Raw genomic sequence first — 14801 nt, forward strand, 5'->3', positions numbered from 1 at the left:
TTGAAATACAAGCTGGGCAGCTAAATCCTAACCTGCGCTGGAACAGGCTGGCCTGCACGGTATCCAGTGCAGGGTTGAAGGTGACTGTGGTGGAACTTGGGGCAAGACGATATTTCCCCCCTTATCCCGAGCACTGCCCCAGCCAACGCAATGGGGCTTCTCAGATCTGCACCAGCTAACTCACTGGCGCAGATCCGAGCAGCCTGGAGTTAGGCCAGGGGGGTTAGAATCTGGCCTAAGTGCTGGAGGCCAGCCCACCCACGGGTCTGCCCGCTGCCTGCCTTCCCACTGACCTGGAATGCCCCAGAAATGCCCTCCTCTGCCCTCCCCAAATCGTGCCAGTGCAAACTCACCTTTCCCAGGACTTGCTCCTGCACAGGGAGGCCATGTGTCCTTACACCAGCCTCCCAGACTCCAAAGGAGGAACAGACATGCCTTACAGCACTTTGTGACACTCCTCGGCCAGCGCAAGAGACTTGTGCCAGCCAAATGGTGGGTTGGGATTGCTTCCTGAGTTTTGTAATGCTGACCTCAGAGAAGGAGCATCCTGATTTCTTCAACAGCTTGGATTTTAATCCAAACTTGGGAAAAATTCAGGCCTCCAACCAGCACCAACCATTCTCTAAACCAGCCATTTTCAACCACTGTGCTGTGGCACACTGGTGTGCCTCGAGTGGTCCACATGCATGCCACAGGAATTTGAGGGAAGGTCATTTATTAGTAGGACCAATAGGGATATGATGCCCCCATTGGCAGCATGGTGTGCATTGGCAATTATCAAAAACCTGATGGTGTGCCTTGACAGTTTTAGTTCCTTGTCAGTGTGCTGTGAGATGAAAAAGGTTGAAAATCGCTTCTCTAAACCTTCTTCTCCATCTCTTCCATCCACTTTCCTGCTCACAACTGCTCTGGTGGTGGCGAGCAGGAGGCAGACAAAAAGTGAGGCAGTCTTCTCTCCATGTTGCATGCCAGGTGTAAGTAATCTGGGGAATGTAGGTTTTTTTTCCCCCCAAGGCCTATTGACTACTATGTTTTCTGTACAGCTCTGTTCATTTCAACAGGACTTGGGCAGGAGAACTTTCCAGTGGATTGCATCTTTCGGCAGCTTGTATCTCTAATTGAAGGCAGCAGGACTGCAATATTTTAGATGCAACTCAATGCAAGCAGTTACCAAAATTAATTGGAAACCGGCTTACCGTCCATTGTTTCATCACCTCCGAACGTCTGCCTGTAGCATAGCATCAGCTCTATATTGTAACATTTGTAGATAGTCACAAGTAAGACTAGCAAGAGAAGGATAGCTCCCAAACCTCCAGCAAGTTCGATTTTGGATATCAGATCTAGAAAAAACCCAATAAATGATAGATGGGTTAGTAACTGAGATCTACAACCGAATGAACAATGGAATCAGTGGTGTAGCTAGAGGAGGTGCAAAACACTTCTGCAGGGAGCCTCATCACCGTATGCAAGCATCCCCTCCCCCTTCCAGCCATTCCAGGGGGTGGGAGAAAAATGGAGGCCTCTGGCCCTCTGGTGATTTGTTGGAGCCCACACTGGCCGGATGCAAATGCTCTCAACGTGAGGGCAACTGTTTGACCTCTCGCGTGAGCTGTGGGATGAGGGCTCCTTCCACTGCTTGCTGTTTCACATCTGTGATGCAGTAGCGGCAAAAAAGGAAAGGCCAGGCTTGCTTTGTGCAAGGCTTTTTACAGGCCTTGAGCTATTGCAAGACCTTCATTCATTCATATAAGTTCATCTTTAATATATTCATGTATGTAAACGTACGTAAATTTATTCAAATTTGAAATGTAAATTAATTCTTTTTTCCCCCCCCCGGCCCCCTGACCCAGTGTCAGAGAGACGATGTGGCCCCCCTGCCAAAAACTTTGGACACACTTGGCGTACAGTAACAAGGCCACTGTAACATTGCAGCTGCTGTCCTTTACTTATAAGTAAACTCCAGTAGATGCAGACATTCATTTTCAGAAAGAATGGCACCGAAGTCATATTGTATTTATTTACTCAACAGAAAATTGAAAACAAGAAAACACATGTTAAAATGACGCCTATGATCACTAAAACAGTAGCACTAAAACCGATGCAAAGAGCATGAGTTAAATCAGTCACGGAGCTGGGAACACCTCGCCAATTACAAATGCTTTTTAGCATCTTCCTAAAAGCCGCAAGTGTTTGGGGCTGTCTGGGAAGGGAGTTCCACAGCAATGGGGCCAACACTGTATGCATGGCATTCTGTTCGTTCCAAAATGAATGCACCCAAGAGTGGATGGAATAAGCTACAAATTAAAATAAGAATCTTAAAAATAAGAAAATAGAAACCACAAAGCACCAGCTTTCAATATAGATTTAAACTATTGCAAGTTTGTATCTCCACAGCAATTTGGAGTAAGAGCCAAATCCTATCCAACTTTCCAGCCCTGGTATAGTCATGCCAATTGGGATATCCATTGCATTTTGCAGCAACTGTTACCCTACAGATGCCTGATCTCGGAAGCTAAGCAGGGTCAGGCCTGGTTAGTACTTGGATGGGAGACCGCCTGGGAATACCAGGTGCTGTAGGCTTATACCATAGTCTTTCGAGACTGAAGGCTGCCAACCAATTGTGGTGGGAGGGTAGTTATGGAGGCATCTACAAGGTAGGGGAACATTTGTCCCCTCCCCTAGGGGCTGCATTGCAGCTGCACAGGTGCTGGAAAGTTGGATTGGATTGGATTGGGCCCTAAGTTCCTTAGAAAAGGACCCACATATGTCTTGTTCCCAGGAAAATGTTGGTTTGAAACAGAACTGCACTGAATTTTTATCTATTGCAGCAAAAAAATCTGTTTTTGAGTTGTGCAAATTCACCCCCAAAATTATACTTTCTGTTATTTCAAGTGCTGTTTTCAGGCTTTTTTTTGCACCCATTCCTTCCTCCAGTGGCTGCTGCTTTTGTGCCATTTTTATTCAACAGAACTTCTTTTGTCTTCCATGCATGATCCTAGCCAATCAGGGACTATGTAGTGAACACAATGACATCACAGAGCCAAAGCAAATGCGTCCAAATGATCGTACCTATAACCAATTGTTGTCAAGGTTTTGAGGTCCCATTTCAGAACCCATCCTACAACATGGGGTTCACCTTTAAGAACCCATGCACCCACCACCTTGTGTTCTGCCAAATCCCAATCCAGAGCCAATAAGCCAAGTTATAGTCCACGGTCAGGTTCCAGGTAGGTCAGTCAAAACCTTCAGGGTATCAAAATCAAAAGCCAAAGTCCAATTCCAAGTTCCATAAGCCAAGTCAGTCTCCTCTCCAACCTGCACTCCTTCAAAACCCACACCCCTTTCTGCCTCAGGTGCTCCTTATATCCCTGAGGGCCTTATTACCTTCAAGTGGCTGCAGCTGTGCAGCACACTCTGCTGGATGCCCAGGCCTTACCCTTAAAGGGGCCACTGCTGACATCACATCTACCTCCTCGCCAGTTCTTCAGCAATTCCAATACACCTAGTCCTCTCTCTTATTGTGCAATATTTTGCAACTGCTCTTTTTGCACCACTTCAGCTCTTCTGCACCAGACAATATGCATGCAAGAACGGTGCTCCACACCTGCAAATGATAGCGGCACCTGGCAGCTCATGTGACTGACACCTGACAGGCATGTTGGTTGGTTGGCCAATCAGTGAGCCAAAGGCAAACCACTGTTCCTCTTCCTTTCCCACTCAATCAGCATCCACTGATACTGTGCCTTTCCAAGCCAGTTGAAAGGAGAGGAGGGGGCTATGCCAAGCCAACAAAGTCCATTCAATTTTGAAAGTGAAGGGAGGGGATAAGGAGGCAAAACTCAGCAGAGAAAAGGGAGACCAGGCAGATAGGAGACCAGGCACTGAAGTTTGGGTGGGGGGAGGGGGGAGAGGTTGGCCAAAGCAACCCCTTCAAAGTCGAAATCTCTAGATTTATTAAAAATGTGTATCTACCCTTTCCAGCTTTCATGGATAGCTCGAAGCAGCTTGCATCATAGGAACATAATACAGTAACAACAATCTGACAAAACAATCTCAAAAACATAAAAGAATGCCTCAAATTTAAAAAAGCAAAATACAAAATACATCACAGAGTGAGCAGAACAGGGGTCAAACCAGCAGAATCCAATAACAGCAGAGACGAGAGCCTGAGTAACTATGACTTGGTAAAACAAAAAAAAGTTTTTATTATGCCCTCCCCCCAACCAGAATGTCAGCAAGGAAGGAGCAGTTCTAAACTCAGCTGGGAATGAGTTTCACATGCAAGATGCCACAATGGGAAAGGCCCTGTCACAAGCCACTGTCAACTGTGTATCCACTGGTGAAGACAAAGGTACAGGTGGGACTTTGGTATCCACTGATTTGGTATCCATTGATTTGGGGTCCACCTTTAAATGCCTTGTAACAAAGAAAAAAAAAAGCACCACAATCCAATCTCCTACCTTCACGCTGTTAAACCCCACTGGTTGCAAGCTTCTTGGGATTAAAGATGGCTTTAAAGATCCACTTCCAGGTTTCTTGTTAGTCCATTGTTGCCCCAGAATGCATCGTATAGAGACGCAACACAGCATTCAGCCACTAGATGGGATGTTCATCCCATCTAGTGGCTGAATGTGGTATAGCATCTATACCAGGGGTGTCAAACATAAGGCCCAGGGGGCCAGATGCGGCCCGCTGAAGCTTTTCATCTGGCCCTCGCGCTCTTAGCTGCTGAGCAGTACTGAGGTGGCACTGCTGAAAGGCTGCCAGCATGATAATTGGGCTCTCCCATATCTTGAAATATTATCAAGATTTGCATATTTTCTCTTCTGTCATTTGCAGCTAATGAGTTCCAAAGCGCGAAAAAAGTGTTTATTTCTGGTCATGACCTACTTAATGACATCTCTTCCTGCCTAATGACATCCTCTCTGGCCCTCAACAGGCAACATGAATGCTGTTCGGCCCACTGTATGAATCGAGATTGACACCCCTGATCTGTGCTTTCAAAAACAGAGGAGCAAGGAACCTGCAAGTGAGTCTTTAAAGCCATTTTTTTCCACTGAATGGAACTCCCAGTGGATAACAAGGCATGGCCTGTATACTTACTCATACCTCTAACCTTTGCAACTGTTCAAATGATGATGGCTTCAGCCTTAAAAAAAACATGGCAGCAGCAGCAGAACTGCCATGACCCACCTAAGGTTTGCTCATAACCCATTTCTGGGTCGCGATCCACTCTTTGAAAACCCCGCTAAAAACGTCTTTGGATTCACATTCCTTGTCTGTGCCCCTTGTTTTGCAACGCTGCGTTGTAGTAGCCTCATTGTCACCACACAGCACCACGAAAAGCTCCAGTCAGCCCAGTTGTTGAAAAAAATGGGGAAATGTTCCTTCTCCCTCTGAATGCTTTTGCACCTCCAATGGCCACCCTGGAATCCTGGGGCAAAGTTAAAAATGATGCATCCTCATGTCACGCCTGGAAGTGATGTCACTTCCGGGTGTGACATCACACCTGCGTTTTTTAATTGAAACATTAAAAATCCCCCACCTTCCCCACCCCAGCCCCCTCCTGCCTACCCCCTAAGCCTCCCAGTTGCCCCAAAGGCCCCAGAGCAAGGGAAGCAAGCAGCCAGAGACTACAATCCCCACTGCGTCTTTTGCAAAGAGTGCCTTTTCTTGCAAGAGGTGTAGCAGTGGTTGAGGAGGGGGTGCAACTGTGCAGGCAGCTGGCCAGACTGTTGCCCCTAGGCAGCCTGCAGGCTGATGCAGTTGTTACCCCTGCACCCTCTCTAGCTACAACACTGTGCACCTCTGCGTGTATCCCCCCAAAATGAGGGGAAAATGAGGAGGCTTTTAAACACTCATGATATTTGTAAAGCTCAGGCTGCAATGCTACGTGCCCTTGTCTGGGAGTAAGCCCCATTGAATTAACACAAGTTACTCCGAAAGCAGACACGTGCAGGATTGGGCTGTCAGTCCCCTGGTGCTCCTGAGCACTCATTTCAAATGGTAGCTGCCAAAACTCAGTAGGATCCATTATAAATCATAATTTGATGGCACCAGGAGGCTCTCATTAACAGACGGAAATGCTGTTTCAAAGCCAGCATAGGGAACCTGAAGTTCTTCACCTTGCTTTCCATTTCATCCCCCCCCCCCCGTTAAAAATCACAAGAAGCCAATCGAGGACTATGAGAGATACTGCAAGAAGATCTATTAATTTACACCCAGCGTCAGTGCAGAGAGCTATTTGCCAAGATAAAATAAGCCCTGGCAAAGGCTTGTATAAAGTTGTATAAAGAATGCAGTTGTATACAGAAACCAGTTGTATAAAGAATGCAAAGAGGAGGAACGGAGCATTCAAAGACTTCGATGGTGCGATGAGTTTATATGCCATCAGTGTTGCCTTGAAGTTTATTCAGAAAGTCAAGCTGACGAGTCAACTTGTCTTGTGTCTCTTTAGGAGTTTGTAATTTATGATTGGAAACCATTTCCTTGCTCCCTACCGAGATATCTTGGTATCAGGGAATAAAAGAACAAAGAAATATAATGGCCTGTCATGTTCATTGTTTTCTTAGAGATAAGAATGTTTTTTGTCTGTCCCCCACTTACTTAGCCTGTTTCCCAGTGTGTGATTTTCTGGGGATCACTGAATAATTTCAGGGTATTCTAGGTATTCTGAACAGGCCTTGCTGAGGGAGAATCAGCATGGCTCCTGTAAGGGTAAGTCTTGCCTCACAAACCTTATAGAATTCTTTGAAAAGGTCAACAGGCATGTGGATGCGGGAGAACCCGTGGACATTATATATCTGGACTTTCAGAAGGTGTTTGACACGGTCCCTCACCAAAGGCTACTGAAAAAACTCCACAGTCAGGGAATTAGAGGACAGGTCCTCTCATGGATTGAGAACAGGTTGGAGGCCAGGAAGCAGAGAGTGGGTGTCAATGGGCAATTTTCACAATGGAGAGAGGTGAAAAGCGGTGTGCCTCAAGGATCTGTACTGGGACCGGTGCTTTTCAACCTCTTCATAAATGACCTGGAGACAGGGTTGAGCAGTGAGGTTGCAAAGTTTGCAGACGACACCAAACTTTTCCGAGTGGTGAAGACCAGAAGTGATTGTGAGGAGCTCCAGAAGGATCTCTCCAGACTGGCAGAATGGGCAGCAAAATGACAGATGTGCTTCAATGCCAGTAAGTGTAAAGTCATGCACATTGGGGCAAAAAATCAAAACTTTAGATATAAGCTGATGGGTTCTGAGCTGTCTGTGACAGATCAGGAGAGAGATCTTGGAGTGGTGGTGGACAGGTCGATGAAAGTGTCGACCCAATGTGCGGAGGCAGTTAAGAAGGCCAATTCTATGCTTGGGATCATTAGAAAAGATATTGAGAACAAAACGGCTAATATTATAATGCCGTTGTACAAATCGATGGTAAGGCCACACCTGGAGTATTGCGTCCAGTTCTGGTCACCACATCTCAAAAAGGACATAGTGGAAATGGAAAAGGTGCAAAAGAGAGCGACTAAGATTAGTCATCTTCTAATGCTGAGTGCTGGGGCACCTTCCTTATGAGGAAAGGCTATGGCGTTTGGGCCTCTTCAGCCTAGAAAAGAGATGCCTGAGGGGGGACATAATTGAGACATACAAAATTATGCAGGGGATGGACAGAGTGGATAGGGAGATGCTCTTTACACTCTCACATAACACCAGAACCAGGGGACATCCACTAAAATTGAGTGTTGGGAGAGTTAGAACAGACAAGAGAAAAAATTCTTTACACAGCATGTGGTTGGTCTGTGGAACTACTTGCCACAGGATGTGGTGACGGCATCTGGTCTGGACGCCTTTAAAAAGGGATTGGACAACTTTCTGGAGGAAAAATCCATTACGGGGTACAAGCCATGATGTGTATGTGCTACCTCCTGATTTTAGGAATGGTCTATGTCAGAATGCCGGATGCAAGGGAGGGCGCCAGGATGAGGTCTCTTGTTATCTGGTGTGCTCCCTGGGGCATTTGGTGGGTCGCTGTGAGATACAGGAAGCTGGACTAGATGGGCATATGGCCTGATCCAGTGGGGCTGTTCTTATGTTCTTATGTTAATTTCAAATATGCATCGGTTTGGGTCTCTGCTGGGCATTCATCTGGTTGGAGGCTTCCCAGGGGGCAGCAATTCCCCTCCTGGCAGTCCCTCTGATGAGTCTGCAGAGCCCCCGCAAAAGAGCCCACAACCCAGAGACTCTGAGCATGGTGAAACAGCTGCAGCCGCAGCCAAGGCTTTGGAAGACAGAGGCGATGTGGAGGAATAGAGGCACTGAGGGAGCAAGGGGGAGAAGGGGGGCAGGATCCTGTGACAGACCTTACACCAGGGAGGGAGGGAGGGGTAGGTCCAGAGGGGGCTGGCAAACCCTTCATAAGGCAGGAGCAGGTCAGGGATGAAGGTCAGTAGTGGCAAGGAGACAGGCTGGTGAGGAATCTGGCTGGCCTGTGAGCCTACAAGGAGCCATGAGAAAGACAAGGGTGAAGCAACCCCCTTCCCCCACAGCCTGAGGCTTATCGCTCTGGACCTGCAAAGGGGAAGCTGCCCCCTTCGCCTGTGGCCTCTCATGGACCCCATCGCGCCTAGGTGGCAGGCACCTCGCCTGGGGCCAGACAGCTCCAAAATCTGATGCTGAGCAGCAGCTAAAGGTCTTCCAGTGACTAGGCACCAAATGCTACACCCTCCTTTACCCAGTGGCATGCATCTGCAAATATTGCCTCCTAACTCAACAGTCATAAAGAGCCACAACTGCTCTTTGTCCTTCCACAGGCACTATGGCAGAAGAGGAGATGGAGAGGAGAAGAAAATAGTGGGCTAGACTGTCTCCTGAAATGCTCTAGCCCACCTCCGCTCCTCTTCTCCACTTCCTCTTCTGTTCCTGCTCAGTTTCCTTCTTCTTTTTTTCACATCTGGGGAGTGTGGAAGGAGAAGCAGGAGTAGTGGTGGCGGCGGAAATGGATTATTTATAGTGGCACTTAGCACCTCCTCAGTCCTCTGTCTGATAAACTGTCTCAGCCCACCTCATGAACAGCCCCTGCTGCTCAGACAAGTCCAGTGGCACAAACTTGAAAGGGCTCAATGGCTACTACTTGCAACAGGAACTCTCAGGCCCAGACTGTCCATGACAACACTAAATCAATGGCAGTAGGTCTGCCCCATTCAAGGACTCAGATACTATTTAAAGTGCCCAAGAGGCACAAAGGTGAAGGTGCTGATCCATCCCTCCTACCCAGAGTATGAAGAACTATGTGCAAATGTACACAGCTGTCTTCTGCTGACTCATCCACAAGTCCATCTAGCTCAGTGTTTACTACACTGGATGATAGCAGCTCTCAGAGGGTGGAGTTGGGTCTTTCTCAGCCCTATTTGAGCCACGCTGAAGACTGAGCCTGGGATCTTCTGCATGCAGAACAGATGCTCTGCCACTGAGCTACATCCTTCCCCAAGAGTGAGTACATTCTCGCTCTCACGCGCACACCCTGCGTGCCATGTCGTCAACAAGGGACTTGATCGGGCCAGCGTTGCCCCTGCACTTTGCTCGCTCTGCCCCTGAAGCAGACCCCGACAGCGACGCCTTCCAGGGTGAGGAGGGGTGGTGGTGGTGATGTAGTTGGCCTGTGGAACCCCCTGCTACATGATGTGGTGAGGGCACTGCCCTGACAATGAACGCAGCAAGCCATATCGTATGGTTCATATATGAGCCGTAACACAGTTGGTTAAATGCCAAGTTTGTAGTTAGTTGTGTGTTTAGTCTGTGGAACTCCCTGCCACAGGATGTGGTGACGGCACTTGGCCTGGATGCCTTTGAAAGGAGCTGGAGAGAGTGGTGGAGGAGGGTGTATCCCTCAGGGTATACCACTGAGGAGGGCCCATGAGAACAGCTCCTAAGGGGTCATAGGCAAAAAAGGTTGAGAATTGCTGGACTTTCAACCCTTTCAAGTCTCAATCCTGATAGGAATTCTGGCAGTTGCAGCAATACTGCCTCATTGAAGCCTGGAGATCCTCACAAGGAAACAAGGGCCTACAGCTCTCTCTCTCTCTCTCTCTCTCTCTCTCTCTCTCTCTCTCTCTCACTGTGACTTTTACATACTGATTTGAATTAACCCACCAGTTCTTTGATGGCAGGCTTCTAGGAAAAATACATTATTCTCAATGTTGAGTCAGTTTCAGAATTTTTCAGGACTACATACTGAGCACCAAAGCGAACATCCGATGATTAGGATGCAAAGAGAAATATCCCTGCTTAGAATATCAAGTCCCCAAATATGCTCTGTTCCTGTCTTGCATGAAACAGACATTCTCAAACACAAGTGCCGAGCTGACACTGATGTCTTATTTCCTTTTAATCTGCGAATGTAACTTGTCAGGAGCTGCAGGAGCAAATCTGTCTGTAGTCATGAATCACAAAGATGCGTTATTCTTCTTGTAAGATGTTCTGTTTGTAGAGTTCTTAGATTTCCTTTTTCATTAGAGGGGGAAAAAATGTACTTCTGAGGCTATCTACGCATTATACATTTGCTCGGGCAAACACGCTTTTGAAACATGGCAGCCAGAGAAAAGTCACTGGGGGCAATTTGGATTGGAGAAAAGGCAGACCGGGAGAGGATTAAGCACAAGGAGAAAAGGGGACACGGCACTCTTGCAAAGCCTCAGTGATTAAGCCACGATTTCTGCACTTTGAACTCCCTGTTCCTGAAGTAGCTTATCATATTAGCAACAACAGCACACTGTTTGGACTCAGTTACACACTTCGAGAAGAGACGTGACAAGCATCTGCTGGAGATGCTCTAGGAGGATTTCCTGCTACATGCAGGGGGTTGGACTAGATGACCTTTTAGGTACCTTCCAACTCTAGGGTTCTATGATTCTAGAATGCAGCTATTCCTGGGCAGCCTGATCCAAACCTCCTAGGCTCCCTCCTCCGGCTCCCAACTGTGGCAAATGTGCCCCTGTGCTGGCCAGCCGCGGTATGTTTGCGCTGGGCAGCACAGGGAATGACACAGGGTGATGAAAGGGTGTTCTGGGGGTGGGTGGGAGTGTTTTTGGGTGGAGGAGGGTGGAACTGGAGGCAGATAGGGCCCAGGAGAGGGTGGCAGCAGCACACATTGGATTCTAACCCTCACTCCTGGCCTGGGCTGGGCAGGATTCTAACCCCTACTTACATGGGCTGCTTAGATTTGCACCAGCTAAAGAGCTAGCACAGATCCAAGTAGCCCTATAGGGCAAGCTGAGGCTTGACAGGTGACCTCCAGCCTGCACTTAATCTACGCTGGATACAGTGCAGTCCACTCGGCCTGGCAGGTTAGGATTGTGCCCTAAGACTGTCTTCACATTCTCTTTATGGAAGCCCTAAGAAATTCCCTTGCTGCTCATTGAAAGAAACCGCTGCCAGGTAGATGACGACAGCAGAAGTTGCAAGCAACTCGGCATGATCCCAGCTAAGAAGCATGTTCAGGCAGCATGGAGGCAGGAGGGTGTGGAAAAATCATTTTTAGAAATCAATCAGATGAGATTTCGTTCAGATAGCAGAGAGGGAGAGAAGGAAGATTGTGGCAGGGTAGATAATATGTACATCAAGAGGAAGTTCCAAGGCTGCCTCCACAAAAGCAACCCCCTTTGGGGGATCTTTAAGATCCCCCAAAGTCAGTTCACCTGTACTGGATAGATATTAGGCATGGGTGAGAATCACCAAACTACCCAGAAATCAAGCTTGATAAACAAGAACATACGTTTACTAGAATATTATTTCTTTTTTTTTGGGGGGGGGGGGGGGAACATTTTCAATAAGCAAATATATACAAGGAAAGTGTCCTAGGTTGCAATCCTAGGCAGATTTACGCAGCAGTAAACCCCATATGAATTTAATTTTGAGTAAGCATGCATGGATCACACTATTAAAGAGTTAAAGCGTCCCATAAGGCAGTGGTTCCCACATTTTTTGACTGGCGACTTCCTTCACCTATGGGGCCATTGGTGGTGGCTCCCCATTAGGGCTACAATCCTATACATTGTACATGGTGGTGGTTTTTTTTTTTTTGTGAAGGTTCCGCAGTTCCCCTGGCTGGCTTTTGCTGCTCCCTAGGGAGCCATGGCTCACAGTTTGGGAACCACTGCCCTAAGGACAGCAAATAAACAAGGATAAACACATCCAGCTAGACTTGCTCCCTATTGTATTTCATTCTAAATTAAAACAATATTCATACAAGATGCAGTTGTTAAAGTCCAGCTTTTTGTCAAGGATTTTCGGGCTGGGGTTCCTTTGCAGACTGACTCATTCCAACTTATACAGGAAAATTCTGACCCTTCCAGGTAGATGGCAAGTTCTAAGCTTCATCTCCCCAAAATAGTGGTCTTAGCTTATCATTTCTTCCAAACCTGTTTATCACTTATAGAACCAATATTTTAGATTACTGTTTCCTGGGCTGATCCTTCAAACCTTTCTGCCTAGAGTTGAACTGAAACTTATGAACACATTTATTTTTCTTTCAAGCATATCAAAAATACAACGTGGAGGAAAGAGGTACACTCCTTAACACAGGCAAGCACACTTGAAAGGTTTCCTGAAATGTTATAAGATGGAAAATTCTGATGGGGACTGTTGATGGTGGTAAAAATATAGGAGAGGAACTGGTCAGAGAATGGAATTAACTCAGCATGATACGAAATTGTTTGGAAACTGGGAAGATGTCAGAGATCCTCCCAGTATTTATGTATTTAGCATATGGCATATAATACATGAACTTATATATCAGTTAGACTAGATCAAATGTCAATGTCCAGTTCATGCAGCCATTCAAGGACAGAGTTGCCTTCAAAGAAAAAGTCAGACCATGGGCCAGTATACGCCCTCAGTTTGCAGCAGACACAATGTGGTACATGGTTTGGCGGGAGAACCCACAACCACACTGAGGGGTAGATACTAGCCCCCATTTAAACACTGAGTCCCGGTAAACACCATGTAGGGTACGAATCCTGTTCTAAGTTGACGAGGTAAGTCGAAACCTGGCACCTTAAGTGTAGGATTGTCTATATACCTACCTGTTTCTGGGCATTCAACTGCCCATTTAGCTTTCTATTGGGCACTGATGTTAAAATTCTTGTGCAGATGTTGTGCGAGTGCCAGAGAAAGCTTCCTGGATTTGAGCCTGCCGATTGATAGATGAGGAAGATTGGCATGCACTGGTAAAAGTGGGTTGTTGTTGATTTTTCTGTATTCTTTCACTAAAGCCTCTTGTCTCCGTAGGGCTGGTAGTGCCATGTGGTTCAAAACAGGGAGCCAACAGACAGGAGTGCGTCTTATACAAGGACTATATAAGATCCTCCCAGTGAAAAGGGACAAGAGTACAAATTTGTTTCCAGAAGAAATACATAAACTACATTAGCTATGTTCTGGGAAAAAGTATCACAAGCTTCATTTTCCAGAAATCTAACTGTCTTTGCTAACATATATGGAAGAGAAAAACTAGTACCTTTTTTATGCAAAATGATGCTTGCGTGTTTCCGCCCATTTCGGTTTTCAACGTGACATGTGTAATTGGCTAGGTCTGCATCCTTTACAACATCAAAGATTAACATTAACTCCACTATTTTTTCTCCAAGATGCTCTTTGAGAAGCCTGAAAAAGAGAATAGTTTTTGGAGGCCTGTTGAATGCATGGTAGCAGAAAAACGGAACGTACGTCGAACCTTTTCTCATAGCCACCCAGCCCGCTGATTTCAACACAAGGAGACAGCCGAAATTATGGTTGCAACAGTGATTTCATGGAAGAGGCAAATGTAGGATGAAATTTGTTCCTGCCTCCTGAAGATCCACTTCAGTCTGCAAAATATAATGGGGAAAAACCCCTACATTTTCTTTGGACAACAGACCTCCTGCTCTCCCCAAAATGCCTATTTAGAGATGGCTTTGGAACAGAGATGGTCCAAGACCAGTATTTGAATTACAGGAGGACAGAGGGATCCAGACTCCTTATATACGGTGAAGCTTCCTTAGCTATTGTTCTGGAAGGGTACAGGGAACTATGATTTGGCTAAAATTTGGAGGAGTCAGATTTATCAGTGAAGGACAGATCTATCAGCTGCACCTAGGCAGCTCAGTGCTGCCTCTGAATGTCATTTGGAGGGGAGCAACTGGCCTGGTTCAGTAGGGCTTTTCCTATATTTTATAACTGGCGGAGTTCATGAGGGGCTCTGGTTTGCACTTTTCTGTTTTCTCCTCTGTTTTTTGATATCATTTTAAAATGTGACTGTAAACTTCCTTGGCCATTTTCTTTGGCACTATATGGGCCTCTGGCCTTATGTAATCTTGATACTCCCTTGGGGGATGGGGTGAAACAGTGCTGGCCTTGGTACACTTGACTGCAAATGTTTCACATGCGTTAGAAAGTGTGATATATAATGCATTACACTTTCTTAATAGCTAACACATCAGCCATAGAACTGCAGTGATAAGTGCCAGCTGCAAACTTGTATGGGTTGAGAGTGCAGAGAGGTAAACAAATCAAGGACAGGAAAGGGGAAAAGGGTTTCATTTACAGGGCCTCCAGACTCACCCATCATGCATCTAATATGAATCACATTTTTTTTTTCTTGTCTTAACAATAATAAACAGGAAACATGTGGTGTGCTGATGGGGAGTAGACAGTTAAATAAGAATTTTTGGGGGAAAGCCTTTTGACAGATTTCTGCACTGGTTTATGGACTCAGCCACAGGAAGGGGAAAAATTAGCAACCGAGAGGGTGATTTATATATAGTCAAATCCAAACGAAAA

The 14801-nt window shown here is 46.4% G+C and overlaps 1 protein-coding gene across 1 annotated transcript in view; it reads right to left on the reverse strand.

Annotated features, from left to right (window-relative positions):
• Positions 1-14801, reverse strand: part of IL1RAPL2 (interleukin 1 receptor accessory protein like 2) — a 516704-nt gene that overhangs the window by 10800 nt on the left and 491103 nt on the right. The window contains exons 7-8 of the mRNA XM_066640153.1: positions 13501-13646; positions 1197-1340 (exon numbers count right to left, since the gene is read on the reverse strand). Coding sequence (XP_066496250.1) covers positions 1197-1340; positions 13501-13646 — 290 coding nt within the window. The remainder of the gene's footprint in view (positions 1-1196; positions 1341-13500; positions 13647-14801) is intronic.

Source organism: Tiliqua scincoides, chromosome 12 (assembly GCF_035046505.1).
Source record: "Tiliqua scincoides isolate rTilSci1 chromosome 12, rTilSci1.hap2, whole genome shotgun sequence".
Lineage (NCBI taxonomy): Eukaryota > Metazoa > Chordata > Lepidosauria > Squamata > Scincidae > Tiliqua > Tiliqua scincoides.